At 45.5% G+C, this 27,650-nt stretch overlaps 1 protein-coding gene across 2 annotated transcripts in view; it reads right to left on the bottom strand.

Annotated features, from left to right (window-relative positions):
- Window positions 1-27,414, bottom strand: part of neo1a (neogenin 1a) — a 160,000-nt gene extending 132,586 nt beyond the window's left edge. For both annotated transcript variants that reach the window (XM_078285438.1, XM_078285442.1), the window contains exon 1: window positions 26,896-27,414. In XM_078285438.1, the coding sequence (XP_078141564.1) occupies window positions 26,896-26,986 (91 nt within the window). In that variant the 5' untranslated portion in view covers window positions 26,987-27,414. The remainder of the gene's footprint in view (window positions 1-26,895) is intronic.
- Between the last annotated feature and the right edge of the window lie 236 nt (window positions 27,415-27,650).

Below are 27,650 nucleotides of genomic sequence, written 5' to 3' on the forward strand. Positions count from 1 at the left end.
CCACCTGACACGTCAACATTACCTCATCCCCAAAATAAAAATCTAATTATGAATTTAAAAAAAGTGTCTGGCAGAGTTTACCAACTTACACCAGAATTTGGCTGACTGTGACTGGTGTTGATTTCCCACCTTGACTCTAATCTTCCAGTAAAGCCCCCTATCCGTCTCCTTCTCTGTCCTCATCTTTCCGCCTCTCTCGCCTCAGATAACTGGATGGGCTCGGCTGTCATGTCACTGCTGTATGCTGTATGTATTGCTGTATCAGGGGAGGCGATTGGCATTAATAATCCCGAGCATCATCAATAAATCAGGGAGCCGGTGCTTTAAGAGGACAGGTGATGGCCCGTGCACAATCGCCCAGATCGGCCTAATTCGGCATGCTGTGAACAATGTGGGAGGATGAGCGAGGAGGAAGAGCAAGAAAAGCGGGGAGGTGAAAAAGAGAGGGCGGAGGGTCTTTGGGGCTGAGGTGAGGAGGAGAATGGGGGGTGGGCTAGATAAAACTAAAATATGGAGGGAGGAGGAGAGAGGACTGTGGAGCGAGGGATGAGAGAGAGAGACGTTTGGGCTTGAGATCAATGTTGCGCAATGAGGAGTGATGGCCTTCCTTACATTCCCTTATAGTGAGTGACTTGTCTGTGCGCTACTGTATATGTTGACTTGGTGTATATATATGTGTGTGTGTGTGTGTATCACCACCATCACCATGCTACCCCCCACCAACGCCGCCACCACAGCCCCTCCACCCCAACATACACACACTCACTCACGCTGAATTCCTAAGCAGGGGAGTCTGCCTGCCCTGCACCGAGGGAGTGAATTATTTATCGTAGGCCCTTTGCTGCGTGTCAGCGGCTCCGCGGGATGAAATGATATTTATGGAGCCCCCTGGGCAAGGGTGGGGAGGACAGAGGGAGAGGCAGAGAGACGGGAGCGGGGGGCGGTGGCGGGGGTCCGGGACGTCACAAAAACACACATACGCAGAAGGTGAATGGTCGTCGGTTCCAAAGGAGAACGATCAGGGATGGAGGGACGGGAGAGGAAACAGAAAGGAGAGAAGAAGGGAACGGAGCGGCGGTGATAACGGTCAAGCAGAGAGGCGAACGCGGCGGAGGAAGCGCCATTAATCAGGGGAAGGGGAAGGGGGAGCAGCGAGGGGCCACAGGCGGGCATGCTGGGATATTATGCATGTTAGACACTATGTGTGTGAGTGTGCACTCAGGGGGCTGCGCTGTGTAGTGCCCACCCTTGTCAGACGGCACCGCTAGTAGCACAGACAATTCAATTGTGCATTTTCCTGGCAGCATGTAGCTTTGACATTTCCTTTAAGACATTGTACAGTTTTTGGGGGCATTTTTGCCTTTATCTGATAGTTAAACATAGAGGGGACAGAAAAAAAATAGAGAGGGCGAAGAAATGCCGGGCCGGATTCAAACCCTGGAGGTCACAAGTATGTGTAAGCGCCTTCTGTACCGTTTACAGTGTGATGGAGGGATGAACTAAGCAGATTTGTTAAGTTGTGAACCAGACTCGAACCCACAATGCCGTGAGCACACAGTACCCAGCCCGATGCACAAAACCACAAGAGTGCACCGCAAGCACATTTCCATTGCAAAGGGACAGAGAGGAGGAAAGAGGACAGGATCTCAAAAGATAAGCAGAATGCAGTGGAAGTGGAACATCAATTAGTTACTCCGAAACAATAACGGCGATTTCAAATTCAAACTCCGGAATTTGCTTAGAAGGGAAATTTCTTCCCCGCCTGCCCCTGAGCCAAGACCACTTTCTCCCTGAGTCAGACAGTCATAACAACACCACTTGGGTTTCAAAATGGAGTCGGGTTTCTCTGCGCCGCAGCCTGCTGTGGCAGAGATCACTGTGGTGAGAGAGGGAGAGAAAGGGAGAGAGCTACAGAGACGGACAAGGGTAAACAGCAGGAGGGAAATCGGTATCAGGCAGAAGAGGGGCCGGGCCAGAAGCGGTTCCCTCAAAAGGAAATGAGCCGGCGGTGTCTGGTAAACAGCCTCACCGCCGGTCCCTGTGTAGCCCAAAGGCCGCGGGAACATGTCAGAAGCTGAGGAGGTAAAATAAAATAAAATAAAAACAGAGGAAGGTGCTGAGAGAAACAGACGGAGGCAGGGAGATATGCGCGGATTCCAGCTCCATTCCTCTCACCTTGTCTCGCTGTGGCATGTGCTTTCTTATCACTTCATAACCCCCGCCCCTCCCCTTTTCTTCTTCCATCCCTGTTCTTCCTTCCCATGCCTGTCTGCATCCCCATCCATCACCCCCTCCTCCTCCTCCTCCCCCTCCTCCTCCCACCCCTCCCCTCCCTTTCTGGCAGCAGACAGGCTGCACAGACCTGAACGTGCTCACATAGACTCGCAGGGAGGGGGTGAAAGGTCACGTGATCGCACGGGGGATTTACCTCCGTCATTAGGATGTAAATGGATGTCAGTGAGAAAGGACAGAGACGGCACCCGTGTGTGTGTGACCCTGTGTGTTTATGTGATATGTGTGCATATGTGTGTGTAATGTGTTGGTGTTGGTGTCTTCCATCTGTGAGAGGTGAGACGTCGTGGCATGGCAGCGGGAGTAATGGGATTCAGTTAATGACAAAATTAATTGAGGGTCTGACGCCGGCGGCCGCTGATAACGCTGCTGTGTGTGTGTGTGTGTATATGTGTGTTTGAGTGTGTTTGTGTGTGTGCGGTCGGGGGGCCGCATTAGCCCAGCCACAGAGAGGATGGTTCCTAGGTGATAATACTCTCCACTGCCTTTGATAGCACAGAAGGCAGAGAGGAGAGAAGGGGAGGGAGGGAGGGAGGGAAAGGTAGAGCAGAGGTAGAGGGGGAGAGATGATAAAAAAAAATTAAAAAAAACAGGGCTGGAAATAAGAGGTGCAGCCAGAGCTCTAGAGAGACACCATGAGAGAGAGAGAGAGAGAGAGAGAGGGAGAGAGAGAGAAAGGAGGATTAAGAGAGCGGGACACAGTGTGTGTGTGCATGCCTGTGAGAGGCTGAACACTGATAGTGCCTGTGGGATGAGTCGGTGGGTGACAGACATGCTAGAATTTGCCGCCATGCCACAGAGGATCATGCATCCCTCCGCTGGAATGACTAGAATCACAAGCGCATCCTCCGCCACTAGCTTGACCTGTGCAGGTTGAGTCTGCAAGGCGGCAGTGGCAGAGCAGTTAGGGCCAAAATGATAATCCCAATTAGTTTGGCGTAAATAGCAATTATGATCATTAGTCACAGTTATTAGACGGCTTTGTTGAATACTCATCTCTGATGGGCTCATGAAGGCATTCTGAGGTTATTTCTGAATCTTATTTCAGACCGCTGTTTTCACATCTAATCATATCACTCCACAGTCAAGAAGTCCAGTCGATTTTGTTGATTTCTAATCATATGTAGTTGTGAGTCCTTGTGGGGGAAAAAACATTACTCCTCGGTTACTGCTGACAGTCCTGCTGGCCTATTTGTTTGGCGTGAGCTTGTAATTTACATTAGCTTGTAATAAAAACATTTTAAATCAATATTTTGTGTCAAGTGATGAATGTCTTTGGCAAGTACCCGTGTAATGAGCATAATAATGTGCAATATGGTCATTATTGTAAAATAAGCCCTGATCAACACCACAGCGCATTAGTCTTGAAGATTTGGAGAACTAAATTATTTTAGTTCACATGTGGAATCTTATATCAACACATTGACTATGTTCAACTACAATGGATATTCAAAAAAGAAAGGTGAAAATATTGCAATATTCTACAATTATTAATTGCAGAAACTAAAATAGAGATCTACAATTATACACAATTAATTGTTTAGCCTTTCAAGGCCATGCTGCCTACTACTCATGCCTTCTTGTTGAGTGCACTAGTTTAGAACATGTTGAAGCTTCTTTCCAATAAAATACCAGAAAGATGAACCATTAGTGGAACACATATTTGACTACAGATGTTGATGTTACATTTCATATACAGTATAGTGCGCTGTTATCTTGTGTGTGCGTACTGTATACTGGGGTGTAAATACTGGGGGACCTAGTGGTAAGAGAGACTGTGCTAAAGGTCACAGGTGCGATCTGGCAACAGCCCACATGTCCGTCAACAGTCCTCAGTCCTGTCAAAGTGTCCTTGAGCAAGAAACTGAAGCCCTATTTCATTGCAAGTCGCATCAAATGACGAAAAAATAAAGTAAATGTAAAATATACCACAGAGCTTTCTGGTCTAGAATTGCCTGCAGATACAATTTGCCTGTCAGGCGAGGGTAAGCTTGTTGCCTTCATATGTTTGTTATTGTGTCTTATGCAACCAGCGCACTTTTGAAAAACACTGGGCAATTGAGCAGCGTTGCAATCAAATGCCCACCTACGCATGGTTATCTAAGTGGCAAAATTCCTCTTAATCTGTCCAATGTGTGTGTGTGATAAAGGTGTGGTGTCAGTACTGCGTCTGTGGGTTGTGAGCCCAGGTTGAGGGAGCACACACAGCACGCTTGTCAGGAAGAGCAGCGCTGGTCCTTGTTGAATGGCCTGGCTTCGCTCTTTGTCTGTGTGCCACTGATTGTTCTGCTGTGTGTGTGTGTGTGTGTGTGTGTGTGTGTGTGTGTGTGTGTGTATGTGCCTGTGTCAGTATAATTGTCTATGCCTGTCAGCATGCTCAAACATGGGCATCTGTGTGGCATTTGTTTGCACTCATATTTGCACACAGAATGGTTTTTATGTCTGTGTGGATGCATGTTTTGGTGTGCAGGATGGAAAGAAGCTATCTGCTTGAGGAGAGAGGGGGGAGATGGGTAGCCTGGCCTGCCGGCACTTCAAAGCTTCTGTGGTTGGCTGATTGGCTGGCTGATTGGCTGGCTGGTTGGCTGGCTGGCTGGCTGAAAATCCCCTAAGGGCAAGCAGACCTCAGATTTGATTACACACCCAATAATGTGAGCTTCATATTTACTATGCGAACAGCGCTCATAACTCGATTAGACAAGTGATTATCTTAGCGCAGCCAGATAGACACCAGTCAAAGGTGTGTGTATGACTGAGTGAGTGAGAGGCAGAAAGAGGCAGGCGGAGGAGGGGTGGGGGTGGGGGGTGGGGGGGCTTAGCATGCTCTCCTTGTCAATTACTCTGCCCTTGAATAACAGAAGACAGACTTACATGAGAAGGGATGCTTATGTAAATGTGGGACTATTATTTCCTTGCACACAATCCCATTCATCCCGACCATAAATCACTTTCGCACCCATCGCTTTTCCCCCTTTACCCGACATCATAGCTTTTCGAGCCATCTTGTCACCATTTTCCAACCATAACAGAAACCATCACGGCTCCCGTCTCCGATCCTCAGACAAATTTCCTTTTCCGCGGCGACATTTGCTCGCGGAGAGCCGGCTCTGTGTCTGTTTTTTCCCCTCGGCCCTGATTCCAAGCCAGTGGGATGATCGTTAATTACCAAGGAATGGGCTGCTAATGGTCGTCTGCGCCGCTCTCCAACCCCCGACCCCCACCCCACACTCCGCTGCCTGTCCCGGGTCTCCATGGCGACCTGTAGCTGAGTGGCTGGGGGCCTTGTACTAGGAAGTGGATGAGGCATAATGATTGGAGGGCGGGCCTGACCCCTCTGCTCCCTGTGCCACTTGACTAGGCATAGTGCTTATTAATGGACAGTTTCTCTGGCACCTCACTAAGGCCTTGATTTACTAACAAGTTTACAGGAGGGGTTGGGTGGGGAGAGACAGGCCATACCAGGTTAGAGAGAAGCTGGAGTGTTTTGGGGGGCGCTGGGTAAACTTTGGTCTAGCGTAACATTATTGTACAAAAGACTGTTCCGATACAGCCTGGCTGAGTGCCGATTTTGAGCCTCCACGTGTACTTCACTGCCCATCAAAGCTCTCCCCATTTCCACTTCACATTTACAGTGAATAAATGTGAAGAGGTTTACAGACAAGGCTGGCTCTGGTCACAAGGATAGCGCAGTAGCTCGAGTTGTTCATTTTGTGGTTCGGTTTTGTCTTTGTTACAGTGTGCGAGCTGGCTGTATCTTTACTCTGGAAAGAGCATATCCGCTGTGAACAAACATCACACAGATTGGTGCAACATGACGTGAACGGCGGACCTGTTGGTGGTTGGCATCTGTCGAACTGAAATGGAACAGTAGACAATGGCAACCTCCTCTCTTGGTTTTATCCATCATGTACCCGACGCCTGAGGAAGGCCTTTTCCTCTGCTTATCTCATCTCTTAAAACAAATACAAATGAATGTGCTCAGCTGCCTCCCAAAAAAGGAAATGTTGAGTCTGGCCTGTCTCCCATGACGACGTTGGGGAGCATATGGCACACAACAAATTCAATATGAATGTAAATGAAGCTCAAATTAAAAATACAACATCTGAAGGGAGAAATAAAGAAAAAAGAAAAATCGTGTGAGGTTCCCTGAGTGGATTTGAGATATGTGTTTAATTTTCAGCCGACTCAACAAATCAAAATGCATCTAAAATATAATCACACCCCCCCCCGCTTCTGCAAGCCAACTGCAGAGAGAGAGTGTCTGCAGCTAGATAGCGAGCTGAAATTCACTACAGTGATTCTAAGCTGGCTTCAGCTCAACAAGGCCACTTGATGCAAGGAGATTAAAGTCCCTTGTTTCTATGTGCTCTCCTCTGAAAGGGTTTTGTCATCCGTGTGCAGATGTACAAGGTCAAACATCTCCAGCACACTTCAGTGGCTGGCTGTGCTGAGAGGATATTGCGGTTTTATTTACACTCCGATATCGCAAAGCCTACCTGAGTGTAGGCCTTTCGTAAAAGCCTGCCTTTCCCTCTGCGCCAGACATTTTGTGAGTGGCTAGTCGAGACGAAAAGCATCCAAAGCCCTTAGACTACAACTGCAGGCTGGATGAATGATTCCCCCTATTCTATTTACGCACCTCCTCAATGTCAAACAGCAGCCACTAGCCTCCCATCTCCCGGCTCAATGGCCTTTTCCCCATATTAATGAGCGTTGGAGGGGATCAATAGGATGACAGGAAGACAGATCGCCTCGGGTGGGGAGAGGAGAGGAGAAGAGGGGGAGGATGCTCTCCAGAGGCCGGGGAAAACAGATTCCTACAGGCAACGCTCCCAACTTCTAAAGACTGACCCCCCCCCCAAATACAAATACATATCCTACCATCATAGCATCCTGTGTGTGCCTGTAACTCAGTGTGGCATTCTTCACCCTCACATACACATCTATTAATCTGGAGATGTGGTCACCACTGCACTACTGTGGGCCCTCAATTAAGAAAAGGTCACCTATAATTCATTAGCAAATGAGGAGCCATTTGTTCATAGCATGCTAGCCTTGCAGCGCTCAATCTGACGCAAAGAGATACAACAATGAGAAGTTTGATCACATGGACAGCGAGTGTGACCTCTGACTGAAGCAAAACCATTAAAGCCACAATAATTGAGTATTCTCTTCTCTACGCAAGTCATCAGGTCAGCGGAAGGGCTATCCTACCATTTCGCAGCATTACTGGATGTGGTATAGTGCTTAAAACCACATTAAGGCACTCTCAAATACAGAAGAGGACATATATGCAGTTAGAGCAGATAAGGATAATCCTACAGGAGCGGACGGGCACTCTGACCAGGAGAAGTCCGATGATTTCTCCTCTACGAGTGTTGTAAACCTGTCCTTAATCTGTCAGCTGGGATTCCTACTGGGCTTTCTCCCCTCCCCTTCTTCTCATTGATTTTTGTTGTACGCCGGTTTGACCGTGACAATCCGTGACAGCAGGATCCAACCAGGCCCAGTTTCTGGTATTATGAGCCTGATGTGTTTGGTGGTGTCTCTCTTTGAGAGGAAATATGCTACCTGCCACAGAGGCGCTCGATACACACCGTGACTGGCTGACATGAGACACGCTGTCTGCTGTGGAAAACAACCACTGCCTTAGAAAACCATGACTGCTGACTGCTACCATCACATATGTGGACAGTGCTGACGGGACAAGAGTCCAAACATGCCGATAATTCATTTATTCAGTCTCTACCTGCTTGATGCTGTACACGGTCATGGGGGCTGGAGCGTATCCCAGCTTACATTGGGAAGACAGGGGAAACACCCTGGACAGGTCGCCATGCCAAGAATATCAAACTGAAACAGGATTTTGGTAGACATGCCTGCTTGTACCTTTTAATTTTATGTATTAACCCAGAATCCATTGTTTTCATACTTTTTTCCTATGTGCTCTAAACAGAGATAATGAGGCAGTGTCTCCAAACAAGAGGATTTGTGGAAGCCAATGGTGACTCCAGAGGGATTAAGGGAACTATTACAGATCTAGATCCCATTTTCTTACGTTTCATCCATCATGGTGAGAGCATTAATATGGCATTAGCGTTTCTCATACGTCAAGTGTACTATATTCATTTTGCTATTTATTCTGCTACTATATCCATAGTCAGCCCATACAAGTAAAGTGTTTTATATAAGTGCACTTTCGATAGCAATACAAGGAAAAAATACATGTAGAAAATGTTAGGCGCTCAGATGTTCCCCTCATCCTAAAATGGAAACACTGCATACACTTGCTTATTTTTCCTCAATGTTTCTTCCCTCTTCCCTCCTTCTTTCGCCCATCAATCTCTTCCACTCCACATGCCTGCTTTCCTTTTCTGGCCTCCAGATTGAGCCATCTGCCCAAACAATACTCTAAATCTATAGTCTGTGTCCAAATAAAATATAACACCAACTGAGGTAGACTGACAGACTATTATGTTGCTGCATTTTAGATAAATGTCTACATTCCCTGATGCAGCTGGAAATATGATAGAGAAGTACTCATGGTGATATTTAATTTGGCCTGACCAAATTTTAGCTCAGCATTAAATCTTGACTGAGTTGCAACTGTTAACAGGATGAATGATTCAATTGACTGACACACGCTCACAATTTTAAATGGGCTGACTTTGCAGCAAATACTGATTCGGCCCTGGATGGTGTGTGTTATGAAAATGTTGTGTCTACTGACGTGTGTGCTGCAGTGTGCATTTATGGGGACCCTCTTTTTGTCTGGATTGCTGAGTTTCAGCTAGTGATGAAATATTGTAGAAGTTACGAACTGCATCTCTACACTGTAGTCTGAGCCCAAGGACAATAAAAGGTTAAAGTCCTGCTTGGTGATAAAGCCGAGTTTAGAGATCGTCTGACATGCTGATATGATAATCAAACAGGAAATGGTATTTAAAAAACGTCCCTGTTTCCACTGTGTGTGCAGCCTTGCAAGAGAATAAGATCAACGGTTTATATACGCTCCATTTTATTCTCAATATCTCTTAAGAATTCTGTTTTGTCGTTGACGAGGCATCCCAAAACAAGCCCATGTCCTCATCCAAACCCAGATAATAGCAACGGGTACAAAGCAGGGAACCGAACACATGCTTATATTCAACAGTGTTTCTTCTCAGGCAGGTGGATCCGTCTGTCTGATGGTGACTGTTTGGGAGCTGCAGGCTGTGTGGCCAGCGCAGTGATGATGTATGCACACCTGCCATGGCTCCTGGCTAGCAGTCTCACAGCTGAAATACTGGGGGAAGGGGGAAGGCAGGGTGGAGATGGGGAGGGAGGGACAGGGAGAGGGGTAGACGCCTTGAGGGGCCATGCTGGAGGGGGGGGAGGAGAGGGAGCAAAAGAGCTAGAGAGCTGTATCCATTATTAATGGTCGCTTGGTGTATGGAGAAAGAGATCTAATGTGGCCGTCAAGGTTGTAGTGCGTGTGTAATCGACAAAGACGGATTCTCTCACCATGCCTCTTAAGTCTCTCCCACTCCCCCACCCTCTCTCTCTTTCGCACACCATCTTTCTCTCACACACACACACACACACACACACAGACACTACACCCTCCTGTAATTTCTCAATAACAAGGAAATTTATGGGCCAAAAATTATCCTCAGACAACAGGTTGCAATGAAAAGCCACAGGAAACGCGTGGGGCGCTCATTAGGTGATGCTACGATTAGATGAGACAAAAGTTAAGGCGCATCATATTTGCCTTGGTGTGAATCAGTTCAGATCGTCTCAACCAGTCCAAATTCACACACAAACACAGAAATTGATATTCTGTCCCTAATGCCAGTTTTCCTTGCGGGGGCAATAAAAACAGTCATTATCAAATACTTTCACACTGAGCACATTCTTCAAGAAACAAGCTGCTAATGAGCACATAAGTGGAAAAAATGTCTAATAAATGTGTTTTGGTGAATATTTCGCAGCGTGAATATGATGCAGACATCTCCGCTGTCCAAGTGCATGTGTGCACGTGTGAGATTAGTTTTTCCGCCGTCCAATTTCTCCTCTTCCGCTATCAAAACACGCCTGCCATGGGATCCGCTTTTCATGGAACCTCAACGCTACGCCTCACCACATGGTAAGAGGAGAAGGCTGCTGGGAACAAAGGGAATCAACAAAAGGAAAATGGCCTTTAATAAAGAACGTGATATACCTTAGGGTACTGGGGAACCCAATGAACCATGACTGTGCAACACCATATGGAAATAAATTAAATGCAAAAGATACTTAAAACAAATGGCTGGGGCTGTAGGTGCGTGGAGAAAGACCCTTTGGCCTCCTAGCAGCTGGGGCGGGCCAAATAACCGTGCCACCATGAAGAATCTAATACAATTACACAAACCGAGGTGTTGGGGGGTTGACAGAGAATGATGAAGCCAACATCAAACACTGTGCTGATAAATGGAAAGCAGGAGGTGGCTGGCCAGAGGAGTTGGAGGAGCAGGGAGGAGGGTGGGGGGTGGGGGGTGGAAGGGGAAGGAGGGTGAGGCTGTTATTGATTGTGCTGTCTGTGTTCTCGTTGTGAGCAGGAGGAGAGGGAGGGGGATGTGTGAAGAATGGAGGGCAGGGTTCGCCCCGCGGGCAGCAGTTAAAGCCATGTGCCCCCTGAGAACACACCAACAAGCCTCCAATGAGCTGCCCATTGGTCACGCTGAATATTTGATCGACACACACACACACACACACACAACCAGTTACCACTACTGAAACCCTCCTCGTCCCATCCCCCCCCCCCCCCCCCCCCCCTCACATAAACACACACACCCCCGCACCAACAATGCATCCAGGGCTGATTGAAATTCAAAAAAGGAGCTTTGACGCCACAGGCATAGACAGTGATGGGCAGAGGGGGGTAGCAGTTGTGGCTCACTGGGGCCCTATAAAAAACAGATGCTAAATCACTTAACAACTCCTAAATTAGTTGCCTGCGATTCTGCCGGGACGCGGGGAATCAAACAGTCGGCGGACACAGCGTGAATCTGTAGCGTAGCGCCAAGGCTCTCGGTCTGAGGCGTAACACTCCGCTGGAGGCTAAATGGACTACAACAAAGGAAAGATGGCCTCATCAGAGCGCATTTCTTCACCTGACACAGTGAACACAAGTCACTGCAAGGCTGCGTCAATACCATTCCCAGTATCATTAGGGACAAGAAATCTAATATGGAAAATGCATGGCCAAACTGACAGTGGCATTAGTTGACAAAGCTCCGGTTTGAAGGACTGCTGCACCTCTCACCACCAGAGCATCCAAAAATCAATTTATCGGAAATGAGGACGTGAGCCGCTGGTGACGGACGACGCTCCATGTGCATCTCATTTGCTCTGAGGGAGGCTTTGCTCCAGATTTATCGCCTCCCCTGATCTCATTTCCTTTTCATATGCTAGTAAATCCCAGGTAAGGCAGACGTTTGGGATGATACAGGGAGAGTGGCCGGTCCGCTGAGATTGGACTCCTGGAATTAATCTGGGAAAATCCTCAATGCTAACCTGCTTAGTTGTGGCTTAATCTGGGGGTAAACCAAATATCAATTACACTAAGCACAAAATGTGGGCCAGCCAACCACTGATCCCTTTCCCAAAATGAAACTGGAATGGCACTTTGAAAACTGGTCCATTTGATTCTTGGCATGTAATTGGCATTCATTAACGCACACCTGAATAAGCAAAAAGCTAATGGCTCATAGGGGGAAGTGAACATTGCTGCAACACACAAGCACACCCATTGCCTTTGTCTAATGTCCAGCAGGATTGGTAGTAGAGAATAACCTCAATCCCAACTACATTACCAATCTTCTCAGAATACAGGTCAACTCAAATACGCTTATGGTGTGCATTCAAGGACAAAACAACTTTCCTCTGGAGGGCTCCAGAGGTGATAGTTTAAGCAACACCGTCTGACAGTGAGTCACGCCTGCATGCCAGAGAGAAAAATGAGGATGTTGCAGCCAGGTGTGGTTAGAAAATAGTAAACAGGTCAACACTGAGGATTGCCGTCGGCTCCACACAGCACATACCATAACCATGGGTGACATGTTTGTTTCCTCATGCGAGTTCCCAATTCTGTTTTTCCAATCGCACTCTGGCCTGTGTGCCCTATACATTCTGCATATAAGCAATAGAAGCCTGCCTTAAACAGTCATGGATTCAAACTGTGAGCTCCATTTTCACAACAAACTGGGTCACTTAGGGCAGAACCAAAACAGCCCAAAAAATCTAGCATTATGCAATGCAATATTGCCTCATTAACTCCTTTTTATGACCAGATTTACCTTTGAGCTATTTTCGACTAACCAAGAGAATACTCTGCTTTTATCACCCAACCCAGTTCGGTCAATTAGGAACACAATGAGCATCCTGCACACTCCTGTGTGAGTACAGTTCATTTCCTGCCTTTATTGTTACAAGTGCTAGGTTCATTCACGGTGGCTAAAATGGAGGGGGGGGGGGGGGGGGGGGGGGGGGGGGGGGGACAGACACTATTTACTCAGCAGGGAGAGACATGAGGCCCTGGCTTCCTAATGGCTTCCTGCATTTCACACAATTGTTTCCCCTCAGGAAATCTTATCGATACAGATTGCCACCGCGTTGACCAAAAAACCCACAACACACGGTTACTGTGCTTTAAGTGTCTTTGAGTACTACTATTTTTCCTTTGTCTAAAAATATTTAGGACTGCTTGAACGGCATGGTGGTTTAGAAGATAGCCGTGAACACAGAGGGATAATGGAACAAAAAACAAATGCTGTTTTGCAGGTATATATCATAAGTTCTTAACACAAGGTGACATCTTTTTATCAAGTCCAAAAAGCCTTCTCATCTTCAGCAATGGTAGTTGAATCTCCTCAGCTCCCTGATGTTTCTTACGAGGTGAAGTTAACACGGTTAGGCTCCTACAACATACACGTGAACCACGGGTATGTGTGGGACTAGCAGAAACACAGCCCATAAAATCCACACTCAACCTCTCGGACTAGCATGCGAGGAATGTTCTCCGAGCTCTCCACTATCAGAGATGAGCCAGGAGGGGCTATCCTCGCCTTTCCTTTGAAGTCTGTGTGGGAGAAAGAGAAATGGGAAAGGGGCAGTGGTAGTGAGCTAGAGCCAAGAGGCTAGCTGTAGCGAGGCCAGCCAATTCCTCTCTCATTAGAAATTAATTACCGGCGTAGCCAGCGTGGGGGCCGAGCCGTGGCGTCGCTAGGCATCCCATGCATCGCCCCACGGGGAGCACTTGAACCCCTGACCCCCCCACCACGGTCGTTTGGGGCCAACAGGGGTGCGTGACATGGCCCTGGCCCAGAGACACTGCCCCGCCAGGCTGGGAATGCAGTGGCACTGTGGGGGGATAGGGAGAGGGACAAAGAAGGGGAAGAGGGGCTCCATTGATTCAGGGCTCAGTGGTTTAGAGGGGGTGAGAGAGCTTCATCATTAAGTCTCCTGTCACTCAGCAACAAAAAAGCACCCCACGAGCTAGCAGTGGCTAATAAAACCACCACCCTTTATAACTCAGACCACTTCTGACATCTTCTTTGAGGGGAAATGAAACTGTGCAATGCGGACTCCATGAGAATATTCACGTCTTTCCGCTGAATGTTGCTTCACGCTGAACATTAGGCCTGGTGAGAAGTGCCAAAACCGACTTGAATTAAGCTGCTTTCACACCTGCTTAATTAGATAATGTTGGGTGAATTTTCATTTAGACTTGCTACACTTCACTACAATCTTGTAAAGCATATGGCATAAACAGACTGCAGGACATATTTTAGGATCTTGCTGTGTGTGTCTCTCTGTGTGTGTGTGTGTGTGTGTGTGTCTACTCTTTGAGTGAATTTGTTCAGCAGGTGTCCTGAAAGCCTGAATGACATGCTTATGCACTCAGGACTAATTTAGACCACTCCAGGTAAATGAAGTATGAAAGCAGAAAAGGCATTTTGTTTTCTCTCAGAATAAAATTCAAGCGGTTGGATTGTTGGAGAGAAAAGCCAAGAAGCACTCACTGTTATTCACTATGGAAACATACACATTTAACTCCTCAATAATGACCATAACATATGGCTCCAACCCTTGCTGCACATCTATGACAGAAAAATAACTAAACCTGGCTTGATGAATAGCTGATGTTTGACCAACAGAATTTAGCATTTCGTTTAGGGAAAGCAGTAATATATTAACACAGCTGGTTTTGCCTGAGGACCCATCATTGAGGAAATTACTGAATGTGTGTTAATGTCATCAGCTATGGTTTTACTTGTCATATCAGTGTAAATTTTTTAGATTTGATCATAAAGATCAAATTTTATGAGATCATACTGCTGTGCATCCACACTTGACCTGAATATGTCATGCACCTCCCATGGCTGGACTTATTTTAGTCTAAATCCACATTGCATTTCCTGTCTTACTCTCTCTCTGTCTTTATATTGCCCATTTGGCTGGATTGCACACAGACTAAGGACACTTACCATAACAATGCGAGCCTGACTATTTTAAAATCTGGCTTTGAAGATCCAATAGCATGTGAGAAAAATCCAATTGTTGTGCATCCAGACCTGTCACACACCTCATCCTAGCATGATTGAATGGGGAAAAAAATAATTGAACCGACAAGTGTAACTGTAGTCATTAATGTTCATCCCCTGCCTTCTTGACGGGACACCTCGTTAAGAGTGGCTTGGTAGCAGCTGGCCTCCTATCCCGCCCCATTACAGCCCCACCATGCCCAAACCTCTGCCATCAGCCCTCCCACCCCATCCCCCACTCCAAACATATCCCTCATGTCTCATATGACATCTGTGTCTCGGGGTCCTGTGCTGGAATGCCGCTCGCCTGCCATTCTTCTGCAGGTGCTCCCTGCTGGCCGCCGTCCATTTTGCGGCCGTGTTAGCTCTGCGGCTGAGCGACCTGTCAGGCTGATATGGGGGGGGGGGGGGGGAGGAGCGAAGGGAGTCAAGGTTCAAGGGACAACGCTTAAGGAATCAGGGGGAGTTGATGCAGCTGCTTTCCGTCGCCGCCCGTCACGTACGCTTCAGGCAGGAGGAAGCGCCGCACCTAGACGAGCTTACGGCCCCGCCTCCGCCCGCTCCTCCTCTTCGCCAGGCTCTTCCTCCTCTTCTTTCTCCAGATCAGACAGAGGAAGGTCATGTCTGTATTTAGACACAGCTCAGGAGACTGTGTCGTCCCAGATGCTGCTCTCAGGTTCTTTATGGCTTCATCCAACTGAGGGCGTGAAGCCCAGCTGTACTGTGACATGGCAGCAAGTCGGCGGGGTGGGGGTAATTTTGACACGGGGCCAAAGAAAAGGAGCAAGATTATTCTCAGCCTGTTACAGTCCCACATGCAGTCACCTCAAGAACAAGGTCATCAAATGCGCATAGAAATGAGAGAAAGACTCTGAGATATAGCACATCTTTATCTGGATGTGAAATTTGTGCAATTTGGTTCTGTGTTGTGCAAGTCTAAGTCAGTTATCTAACTTGCTTCCCATAATCTTAACTTGCTTATCACAACCATGCCTTGTCTTTTATCATACTCAGTAAAACAGAGATTAGCAGAGATAAGCATCTTCACGAAAGGTCAAGGACTGGAATCCACATCAGGAGGTCATAACTGAGAAAAGGGAAGTGCTGTCTCTATATTCCCTGAGGCACCAGTGGCCAGGTGCACAGCCACATGGGAAGTGTAGTCCTCACATGTCAAATCAGAGCCACCTCAAAGAGAAGTCAATTTGAAACAGCTCTTTGTCATTTTAAAAGCCCTTGGAGGCGAGTCTTACTGTACCGAAAGCATGAGCAGCCCATGAAGAGCCATCTCCTTAATCCAATAGAAGCTACTGTTTTCTATTACGGCAATACAAAGAGAGGGCCTCAGTTAAGGCTTGACATTTTCATCAGCAACAAAATTTATCCACAAAACACAGTGAAGTGTTCATTATGAGGCTGCACTGTAAATCACATTTCAAGCACAATTAGCACTTTATGTGGCCAAGCTCATGCTTACTTTGTACTAAAGCTGCACAACATTTCTACAGAGGAGAAAAGCAATCGTCTTTGACGCGGGTGCTGCTGAGGGACGCATTTATTCAACTGTGAAGGGCCAAGAAAGCAGAGAGTCAAAAGAGACAGCCGATTCCATTACATCATGGCAGTGTATTAAAAAGGCTTAGAGCAGTAATTTCACCATTTCAGCTGCCTCTCTTGACCTCTGTTAGCTTTAGATGAGCTCAGAGTTGAGGAGAAACTGGCTCCAATAACATGGTGAGAAGTCACTGCAGCCAGTGGAGCCTCATGCCAAAGGGGAGCTCCCACAGGCACAAAGGAGCCTCTATCTCATGCTGCACTTTTCAAAGAATCATTTCAGTTCGCATTTAGCAGCAGAAACACTGGTTAATACCAGGAGAAAGTTTTGCAGGGGTCACCATAGCAGCAGGTGAAACCAAAATAAAACCTGGGAGGTACATTGGAAGGCTTCCACTTTAAAAAAGAAAAAAGAACCAAGGCACCAGATGATATATATTCTGCAACTGTGTTGTCCATGTTAGTACATTTACTAGTATAGTAACAGCCCCCACAGTTCTTAACTCTAAAACTTAAATTGTTTAAACTTCATGTCTCAAACTCATGGATCCAGCACTGGCACATGGTGTCCTTTGCTAAAAACATGCTGGTAGAGTGCCATGGAAAAGTACTGTGTAGGATGAAAAAATGACACCTTCATCTTTTCTTGCTAAAGTTTAAATACGCTACGCCTACCATGCTTAAAAGTGAAGTGGTTTAAATGGATTTCTACTACAAAAACCAGACAAACCAGTTCTTGACTTGTAAAACAGTCCCAAAAAAACTTCTGGAGAAAATAACCGCAACTTCAAAGGGAATTGTTCTGGGACTGCTCACCGAATTTGCAGCGACTCATTAACTATTGAAAAGACACCATAATTAGAACTCTTGTTTGGAGGAATTAGCACTGGTATTGAATTGGGGCATGTGTGCCATCTATGAAAGTCAAGAGTTTGACTTTATCACGATGTAACAAAAAATCTCAGCATGGTCTGCCTGTGCACATGTCAATATTTTCCAATGGAAAAACCATCAGGTTTTCATTTTTGTGAGTCTTATAAAAACCTTTTCCTATGCGCACTTTTAGAAATCAAAGCTCTTTGACGTACCCAAACCACACAACTAACAACCTCTTTGTCATTCACAGCTGCGTGCAAATCTATAATTTTGTCTCTGACTAAAATAAGACCTTTACTATAAAAGAAATGTGCTATAATAATATAAACAGTGGCAATCAAAGTTTGCCTTCCCTCTTTTTTGTTGGCGAAATATGTGCTCAGCAGTCAATAGTGGCTCATTGACACCAAGGTTTCAACCTGCTCTCAAAAACACACTGATGTCTAAATCAAAATAGGCCAAATTTCTCACCGCCCTCTCACTGAAACTAGGTAAACACTTTTTTTGTTTTGGAGAGCGCGTTGAAGCCGGGAAACTCTGAACCTTGCTGATAAAACAGCTGTTCATCCCCAGATGGGTGGCACACGCCTATACAAATACCCACACAAACATACACATACACATCCCACCGTGTCCAAAGCTGCCAAAAGCCACAGGCTGGGCACAAGACGATGGTAGCCAGCTTGTTTGAGCAGCGCTCACAATCCTCTCTCTGTGACTGACTGCCCCCACACCCTTCCAGCAGATGAAGAGCTCCTTTGACTGAATGAAGGGTGAGGGTGTCTGTGTGTACATGGGCGATTGATACTGTATGAGTGTGTATGCAGGATTGTTCTCTCTCTCTCTCTCTCTCACACACACACAGACTGGTAAACCTAGCACCAGTCCTATGACCAGTGTACCCAGTGCTGCTGAACAATGAATTGAAAAAAATTCTAAAATCACATTACGAACATCTGCAATCTCCAAATAGCAGAGGCTGCACTTTATTGCTTAAGAGAGAGAGAGAGAGAGAGAGAGAGAGAGAGAGAGAGAGAGAGAGAGAGAGAGAGAGAGAGAGAGAGAGAGAGAGAGAGAGAGAGAGAGAGAGAGAGAGAGAGAGAGAGAGAGAGAGAGAGAGAGAGAGAGAGAGAGAGAGAGAGAAAAAGGTGTCCAAAATGGATTTCTGTGTTTTAGTGCTGCAGGTAATCTTTGGTCCATGAATCAAGTCACAATATTTGTGAAAACCTTTCATCATACTCAAACTCAGTAAAGCCTGCACACTGACATCTATTTTTTTTCTTCCACAAAATCACTTTTCTTTAAACAATTTTCTAAAAATCTTTATCTAAACAAAATGTATGACAAGAAAAGCTTGTGATGATATGAATTGCAGTTTAAAACGCAATTTCAATATAAATGTTTTTGTCAGAATCTTCCAGCCCTAGTACCCAGAGTGAGGATGAGGACGAGCAAGGTTACTGAAAACAATACATGTTAATTCGGTCTATGAATTAGGTCAGCGCCAGTCTGCCCTTGTGTTGTTCAGACACAGAAGGTCAAAAGAATTCAAACTGGGTTAACAAGGTTCAAACTGCAGCAGCAAAACTGGACAATGACCACACACAAAAAAAAACCATTACATTGGGAAAGCAAGATTGATTCTTCTCTGGTTTTCCACCTTCACAATTTCGCTTTGTGAACTACACCCCATTGAGGAGGCTTTTAAAATCCAGGCCAATTCTTCACACCCTGGACGTCCTCCAAAAAGACGGTGGAGGATAAATTCATGTCTGAGAGCTGCGGGGCAGTGAGCTCCAGAAGGTACAGTGGAATCAAATTAAGGTTATTAATCAGTCTTTCGAGAAGAATATTAGTCTCTCTTAATTTACCATGAGAGGCCCGCTGCCAAGGAATGAGATTTGCCACCTCAAAATTACATTAAATATAAATTATGTTAATTATACTAAAAGTTCTCAAGAGTAACAAGTGATTAGGCATGGAGTTGCCCAAATCGAAATGAATTGCCTCTCTGCTCTTCTCTTTCAACGCAAAAGAGAAAAATCAAAGATCCAGAGTTCGCTCTAAGTTACTTCTATTCGTTCTCCTTCAGGTTTATAAACCTGTCAGCTATGAAAGGCACTCAGAAGACAATGCCTCTGAGGGTAAAAGCTCTCTTTCAATGTTGACGAATACAGATCTCACAGAAGATCCCACAGCACATTTCACACCTTCAACAGAACATATACCTGCTTTGGAACACCAAGACCTGATTTCCAAGCTTTCCCTGGAGCAGGTGGACAAGAAACAACAACAAAAATCCTCCAACAATTCCGCCTTTTCATTTACTTGTTGAGCAGGGCTGTAAAAAGGGTTCAGTGTAAAACAGAGCCTAGCACTCATTAGGCCAAGCTCATCTGACAAGCACAGCTTGCATGTGTCATAATCCTCTGCAGCTGCCACCATTGGCAGGAGACTCCGCGACAGGAGCTCGGCACAACCAGAAAAGTTTGAGGGAAAATTTCAGGGAAAAGTCCTCACTGTCCTGCTGAGCTTGCATAAAGATTCCTTTGGAAGGGACACAAAGCCCATTCCTTATGAGGTTTTGCTGGAATGCCAGGCGAGGGGAAAATGCTTCTTTGCTAACTGTGTACTACTCGACTCATATCTAACATCAATGCACACAACTGCCATTTGCTGCTGTCATACTGCAGTTCTAACAGACATGCACTGATTATAAAATGAAACACAGAAGCTTGGCTCCCCTAGTTTCTCTGTAGGCAATGAAATGCATGACACTGCCATGCTGTCCGAAAGAACATACCCAACTGTGGCTGCAGTCTAGCAGAACAGCTAAATCATCTAAATCTCATGTCATGCTGCAAGACTAACAGTTTGCTATTTCTATGACTCTCCCTTAAGGGTTAATATGGCCATTATGTGTACTATTCTGAAAGCTCCAGTAAACCATGGAGGTCCTAGTATATCAGCGTGCACCAATTATTCCTTTTTGTTTGACATATTGTCAAAGCCTAAACTTGCAATATCCCACATGCCTCTAATCAAACAACCCAAAGAAAGAATAACAACACGTCAACAAATGCATGCAGTAGCCTTTTGCAGCAATGTTCAGTCAAAAAGTAATGCACAGTAATAGGGTCAGGAAAGATTTTATCAGTCGATTCTTAACGATTCCTTCTTAGCAATCCGATTCCCTAACGATTCCCTTATAAGTTCCTCTCTTATATAAATTAGACTATTTCTGGCACTCCAAAAGCACAAAGTCTGCAACTGAATTAATAGAAATTCTGCTACGAATCCCAAATTAGACTGAATAAAAAATGCATTATTAAATTGTTCAAACCATACTGTTTTATTATTGTGTTAATCACAATACCCTTGACTCCAAAGCTATACACACACATCACACAACTGTACACTATGTGTGTGAGTGACTACAAGGTTGTGATGGGATATAGTGAGTATTGGGAAGCCTGTGTGTTCAGTTCAGTTCTCCGGGTGCAGAGAGAAGTTGCCTTACAGCTGAAGTGCGTAGCAACATAATGACAAAGAGGACAAACTAGACTCTTATCGCCATGTAGCCACACTTTCGGCCTCTTCTTTCTCGCATTGCCACGCTCGCTCTGCGCTTCAGCTACAAGGAAACTGAACTGAACAGACTCTGCTCCCCCAGAGGTCACTGCACCTCAGATTCATTCACACACACTGCAGAACAGGGACGAACTGGGGAGCAAAACATGTTGATGAATTAAAGATGGTGTTTTCTATTCTATTTTAAAAAGTGCAGGAAAAGAACTTGGAATCAATAAGGCAAACATGTTTCCATCTGGTCAGTGCTGGAAACAGTGGAACCAGTTCCTCAATGGAACCGGGTCTCGGTTTCCAACCCTACATTGCCTTAAGTCGGCACTAAAGTAGAAATGGAATCGAAATTCAGCGTGTTCGCACAGGAAAAATGTCTGGTTTGCGACCAAAACGAAGCGTCACATTGGCTTCAATTACCGCAGCGTGCATGGGATCACCAGCATTTGGTGAAGTTTTAGCACAGCTTCGTTCAGTGCCACCCAAAACACCATCGCCTGCAATTGTCACATGATTGGTTGTGTTTTTTACGTGTGTCCTTTGGGCCGTGCGTTTCCGGATTATTTCCATTGTTCCTCTTTCCTCTGCTCATTTCCAAGATGAATCAGTCTGAGGCTAGACTTGCTTAAGTTGTGAGAAGATATTTGCACTTATATGACCGCACAAGCAGGGACTATAAAGACGTGGAGTGTCATTAAACGAACAGACCTCCAGTTGCAGTGAGTACACAGACATTTGCTTGCAGTGCCATATTCAACAGCAGCAAGTTCAATTTAATTTCTACTATGCTGCCACCTTTATCAAGGTACCATAACAATAGCATACCAGAAGACAGAGGCACCACACAGGCCAGAAAGGAGCGCTTTAGGGTCTGTTCACACTATTCCACCTTTTTCAAACTCCCTGAGCACTTCATTTTTTTTACCTTGAAGGCAATGGGGAGCAGCCACAAGGACAGAAAGCAGCCAATATGGAAACGTGCTGCGCCTGGTGTCTTCTTAGGCACAACAGGAACACCTCTAAAGCTGAGAAAAGTTCAGCTTTTTAGAGGAGGGCACATGATGTGGAGCGCTTTTTTCACAACGAAGAAGAAGCAGGCTTTCACGGAACATAGACAGTTGACAGTTTAGGGAAAGTAGAGAAAATAGAGAAAGTACTGAAGGAAAAGCTGGTATAGTTGTTATTGTGATCATAGAGTCAGTATGGAGCACACTCGCTGTGTTTTGGGAGTTTCAGCTAAGTGTTTGAGAGTTGTACCTTAGTATTGTTTGCTGATAATGGCAACTGGTCGTTATGGAAACAAAGTGCACGCTGTGTGACCCGCTTTTTTAAATTATCAGCATAAAATGCCATTGAGGCAGCGCTTTCTCTACAAAAAAACAGCGGAATAAAGTGAGTGTACCCTTTTGCAGCTAAAACTGCAGCTCTTGTCAGATTAAGCAGGGCACCATGTTTTCTGTTTTACAGAAATCAGAAGGAAATGTGGTTTAAAAACAGAATTGAGACACAACAGCAGAAAATCCACAGAATATGAATTTTTCAGAACATTCTTGTAGAAACAAACAGATTAGATGTTTCTGATATATGAAATGTTTTGGCCTAGATTTAGATTCCATATGGCTGCAAAGATACCCATTAAAACTCATACATATTGAAAGGATACATATGCCTTTTGCCAGAAAACAAAACTGGGATTCCAGGTGTTTTTGAGCATACAAACACATATTTAAATACATAAATACTTATATCCAGGAAAACCAGAACTGCAAAATCCAAAAACAGGGGGAAAAAAACGTCAACTTTAAAATTTAAGTGGATTCCATATACAGCCTGAAGAAAATCTTTTAAGGCCTTTGGATGCAAACCAAAATCAGAGAAGCAGCAGAGATCGGTATGCAGTCTACAGCAGAGAGACAGAAAAAAACAGACTTCCACCATGATTCTCTATGCAGCAGCAGATAGAGGCAATTTCATCTTAGCAGGGGGGGCAGGAGAAGCCATGGACTTGTCAATGATCTGGTCTGGGTTTTAGAGCATGACGCGAACTTGGCTCGTCTCCACTCACAACACCCCCCCCCCCCCACCCCCCCTCCTCCTCCACCATCATCTCCCACTTGGAGAGCGAGCAACCAGCAAGCCCTCCCAGTCCATCACTTAACAAAAGAGATGAGTAATCTCCGTGGATGGGTTGCACAGGGGACATTCAAGAAAAACGATGCCAGTTCAGAGCACAGCGAGGTTTGAACAGTATCCAGGTTCTCTTGTGAGATCGGAGTCAATGAGGATCATTTCTGGATTAAAATCTTAGAGTGTGGAAGGAGAATTCATGTAGCGTCAATCTGGTGTACAGGCATTCAACCTCCGGACTAACAGCTGATGCGTGAAAGTTTGATGTGGTGGGCAAAGGGATCAAACCATGCACGTTTCAAGACCTGCATTATTTCCAAGGTGGAGATGATGGAGGTCTTGCTATAACTTGACAACACTGTGCTTTGCAGTGCAACCTTCACTGTAGCATAGTTTTTAGGGCAGTCCTGTTTTTAAAAGAGAACAATGAACACTGCCAAACAGAGACATAAGAATATAGCCGAAGTTTCCCTATACAAATTTCAGTATCATGTTCACATTCATGGAAACTTAATATAATTTCACTGAATTCATAACTACCCCCTGTTTTCATTTTTGAAATAAATGGTAATGAGTTAATGGTGCAATTAATTACAAAATTTGCCGTCAGAATCAAATCACTGATTGGGGAGATACTGCAGTTCTTGATTTCACTCAATCGCAATCCAGTTCATTCAATAAAGATTCAATCAAACCAGATAATTAGGCATTTCATACATATAAAGAACAAACTGGGGCACCTTTTTATAGAAAAAAAAGGCAAACAGTCCTTTTGGTTTGCCACAACAGACAGTGGTGATTACACTGACCTCCAACCACCAAAAAGATGCAACAGCAGATGTGATGCCATTTATTCGGAGGATATTGATCTGCCTTGCCTCCTGCCAATTACAAGTAATAAACTGCTGTGGCAGTTATTGTAAATTATGTCAATAATTGCTGCCATTTAAACAGCTCCAAAACATAGAACACATACAGAGTGATTCCATTTGCCAGCTAAAAATGGCAAAACAGCGGCAAAGCTAAAACAAACAGTTGTTTTCGGCTTTGGTCTCAAACTGCTGACCTTTCCATTACCTCTCACACTGAGGACGAGACACTGAGCGGCTACAGACTGAGCCTCAAGATCCCCGGCCATCCTCCATCAGCGGCATCTCCTAATGGGGGCGGTTTCATTAGTGAAGCAGATGAATCAAACACTTGGCCAAGTGTGCAATTATCCGTCTCTCAGCGGAGGGAGGTCATTAGGACTTTATGAGCGATTGGAGCCCATAAATAAATGATCAGTAAACAGCACACTATATGGCAGAGACAGCAGGTGAGTCTGCATGATGCCCATGCCAACTTGTCATGAGACGATGCGCACATGTGGCAAAGATTCACCCATTCATTTCAAGCTGAAGTTGAACTGGGAAAATGAATTGAACATGCAACACTTAGAAGGCTTTCCGGTGCCACTTTTTACACTTTTTATTACTTGCATAATGATCACACAGTGAAATCAGCACAATGCATTAATTATTGAACTGTGCAAATGATGGTAAATAAAATCCAACTTAAAAACTTTCTCGTTACTGTCCCCACATACCGGGATGTAGGACCACCATGTACTTTCCAAACAACAACACAAACACGGTAAATCACGTTCTTAGCAGTAGAGTCCACAGAAAAGACCTTAAATGCGCCAAAGAAAACGCTGGCTGTTTTTAAAAGCCTGGGCAGTGTTGCAGCCGAGGTGGTCTGTGAGGATAAAGCCCTGGAGAGTGGCCTGTGGGAGCAGAGAGGGTTGCCAAATGTTTACACGTTTCAGCGAGTTATTTGCATTGTCCGCTGGGAGACAATCAGCACACAATTCCCCCCCCAGCAGGATTAGAGAGATAAGATAGAGCCTAAATGGATTTTACACTCCTCTAACAGGGAGTTGTTTACAAAGCCAAACTTTTAGTGCAATCTCAAAGAGTTTCACAAACTTTTAGGGAGCTGCGATGGGAGGAAACTGCAAGAAGAGAAGCAATATGGTTAAGAGTTTGACTCCTAAATGCGGCGGAACTTTTTCAGGTCATTTCAAAGTAAAACAAAAAAGTAAACCTATCCATTATGCCCGTCCCCAGATGGAGATGGAAACCAAATGAGGAAAAAGGAGACAGACTGAAACTCTTTGAGCTTTGGGCTTCGACTCTGCCAACTTTGATAAAGACACGTTCTGGCCGCAGTCCTGCTTTGCAAAGGGCTCAGGACCTCAAAGAAATGTGTTTTGAATAAACAGATATTTTCAGTGAGGGGGACCCCACAATTAGTAATTTGAGACTCTCTCCGCGTGTGGGTCCCAGTCCAATTCTCTGGAATCAATCAGAGCTCCCAGAGGAACTCCCCGGTCCCCTTAATCTCCTGGTTTTATTACTTTCCAGACAGTCGGCCCGTTTCACCCTACCCCCATCTCTCTCTTTTGTACTGATCTCCAGCAAAGCCAAGGAGGGGCTTTTTTCTCTCTCTCCTCTCCCTCTCTCCCCTTCCCTTCCACCACTGCAGAGCGCTTTTCATGCAGGAGAGGGTCTTTCATCAGCCTCCACACGCAAGAGAGCCCAACAGCTAGCTGAGGCCCGTCAGTCCAAAGCCTGTCTTCTCCTCACATTCATTCTTTTAACCAGCATAAAAAATAAAAAAAACATACTTTCAAAGGCACATGAGCTGCCTTTCTTGACATACACAACTCTTCTGCATATCATGGGAACAATGGGAGAGAAAACTGGGCCAGGTTGCAGTACAGTCAGTTTAACCATTCTTCTTCAGACTACATGTTGCAGTGTTTGATAAAGAGTCTAACAGCTTACATGATAAAGATATGACTCTGTCACGATCAGGTATGTGATAAGAGCACACTGTGCACTCCAGTGAGTGCTGGGCAGGCAGTTTTTTTTTTCCAAGGCTCTCCAATTTATCTCAGTCACTCAAACCTTTGAGTGCTTTCAACAGATTGCGGTGGGTTATGCTGAAACATGGGCCCCGAGTCAACACCTCTGCTGTCTTTAAAAAAAAAACACACAAAGAAGAAAAAGAGTGAAATCTCTCGCAAAAGAGCACCAGCAGTTGGCATGGGGCTTCTTGAGACTGATATTGAATTGCAGACTGCAGTGCAGCGCTCTCAGTTCAAAACAATTAACAGAAGCCAAATGAATTGGGTTCTGTTTATCCATCAGCTAAACATGTATTGACGCCCAGGTAATGAGATGTCTGCTGGACTGATGATGCTAGCTTATTACCTGACAGTAAGCCCTAATGACTCTTCTCATAGTGTGTTTTTTTTTTTTTCTTCCTAGATCCAAGTTCCTGCCATCCTTTGCAATTCCATGACCACAGTGGTAGTCCAACAGAGACAGATGGATGATTTCAATCCAACGAATACCTTTTCATTTAGCCCTCCAAATCATATTCCACGCAATCCAAAGAAATGCCGGTGAAGCAATTTATGAAAAGGTACGTCCATAAATCATTTGAAAGACAAACAGAAAAGCCTATCAACAGTTCAGATGGAGCAGCCCTAATGCAGACAAAAGGACTCAATGGAGAAGCGTGTTGCTTTACTGCTGGAAACAGGGCTGGTCTGTGCGTAAATAGTGTACCTATTATGTAAAAGTAGCCTACTTTTAAACTTAGAAAAATGGTGAAAGAGTGGCTGACCTCGGTGGAAATACAGCACAATTAGCTGCTTAGCTGTGCGTGTGTGCGCCTGCAAACTGAGTCCATGTCTGTTTTTTCAGAGCCAACAGCTTGCATTCCGGGCTTTTTCCAACTCGTGATACAATGTAAGTTTCAAGCGAGGCGAAAAGAGAAAACATGTAGCAGAATAAATGGCAGCGTGTTAAAAAAAAAAGGGGGGGGGGGGGGGACAGACATTTACCTTTGTCGACATGCTTTGCCACGGTGGTCGCCGTGTAGAGAAAGGTGAGACAGAGGAGAGAGAGGAGCGACAGAGCTCCCCGCTCGGCCATCACTTTTCACAAATAAATCTTTGCAGGCTTCAGGAACCCAGGAGAAGCACACCACCAAAAAAAAAAAAAAAAAAAAAAAAACAGAAATCCTTAAAATCCCCGGGCCACCTCCTGCAAATACACTCCCGAGAAAAGACACAAAGAAGAAAAAAAAAGTTCAAAGTCTCGCCCTACGAAATGTACAGAAACATCCGGAACCAGCTACTTTTAAAACTGGCCGGATGAAACATGTAGCTGGAGAGAGAGAGAGAGCCGCAGGTTAGAGAGACTGTTTTCTCAACTTGGTCGAGGCAGGGGTCGGAGGAAAAAAACACTGAAATCAATCCATTGCCACGGAGGCGCAGCGCAAGAAAAAGAAAAATACGCGGACGGCTGCGCGAGAATGCGCCGATTTTTCTATTCCGATGTGTGTCAAAGCGCGTGAAAGACGAGAGTGAGCTCAGTTGGAAAAGATATGGAGATCCGACCAGAAGGAGAAATCTCCGCCGCGGCCAGCTCACTGCTCACGGACGGGACGTAACAGCAGCGTGTTGAAGGGCTGGATCTGTACCGGCTCCCCGGAAAACAGGGTGTGGAGTCACACGGAAGTTTGGATCGTGTGTGTGCGTGTGTGTGTGTGTGTGTGTGTGTGTGTGTGTGTGTGTGTGTGTGTGTGTGTGTGTGA

The sequence above is a fragment of the Centroberyx gerrardi genome, chromosome 1 (genome assembly GCF_048128805.1).
Source record: "Centroberyx gerrardi isolate f3 chromosome 1, fCenGer3.hap1.cur.20231027, whole genome shotgun sequence".
Lineage (NCBI taxonomy): Eukaryota > Metazoa > Chordata > Actinopteri > Beryciformes > Berycidae > Centroberyx > Centroberyx gerrardi.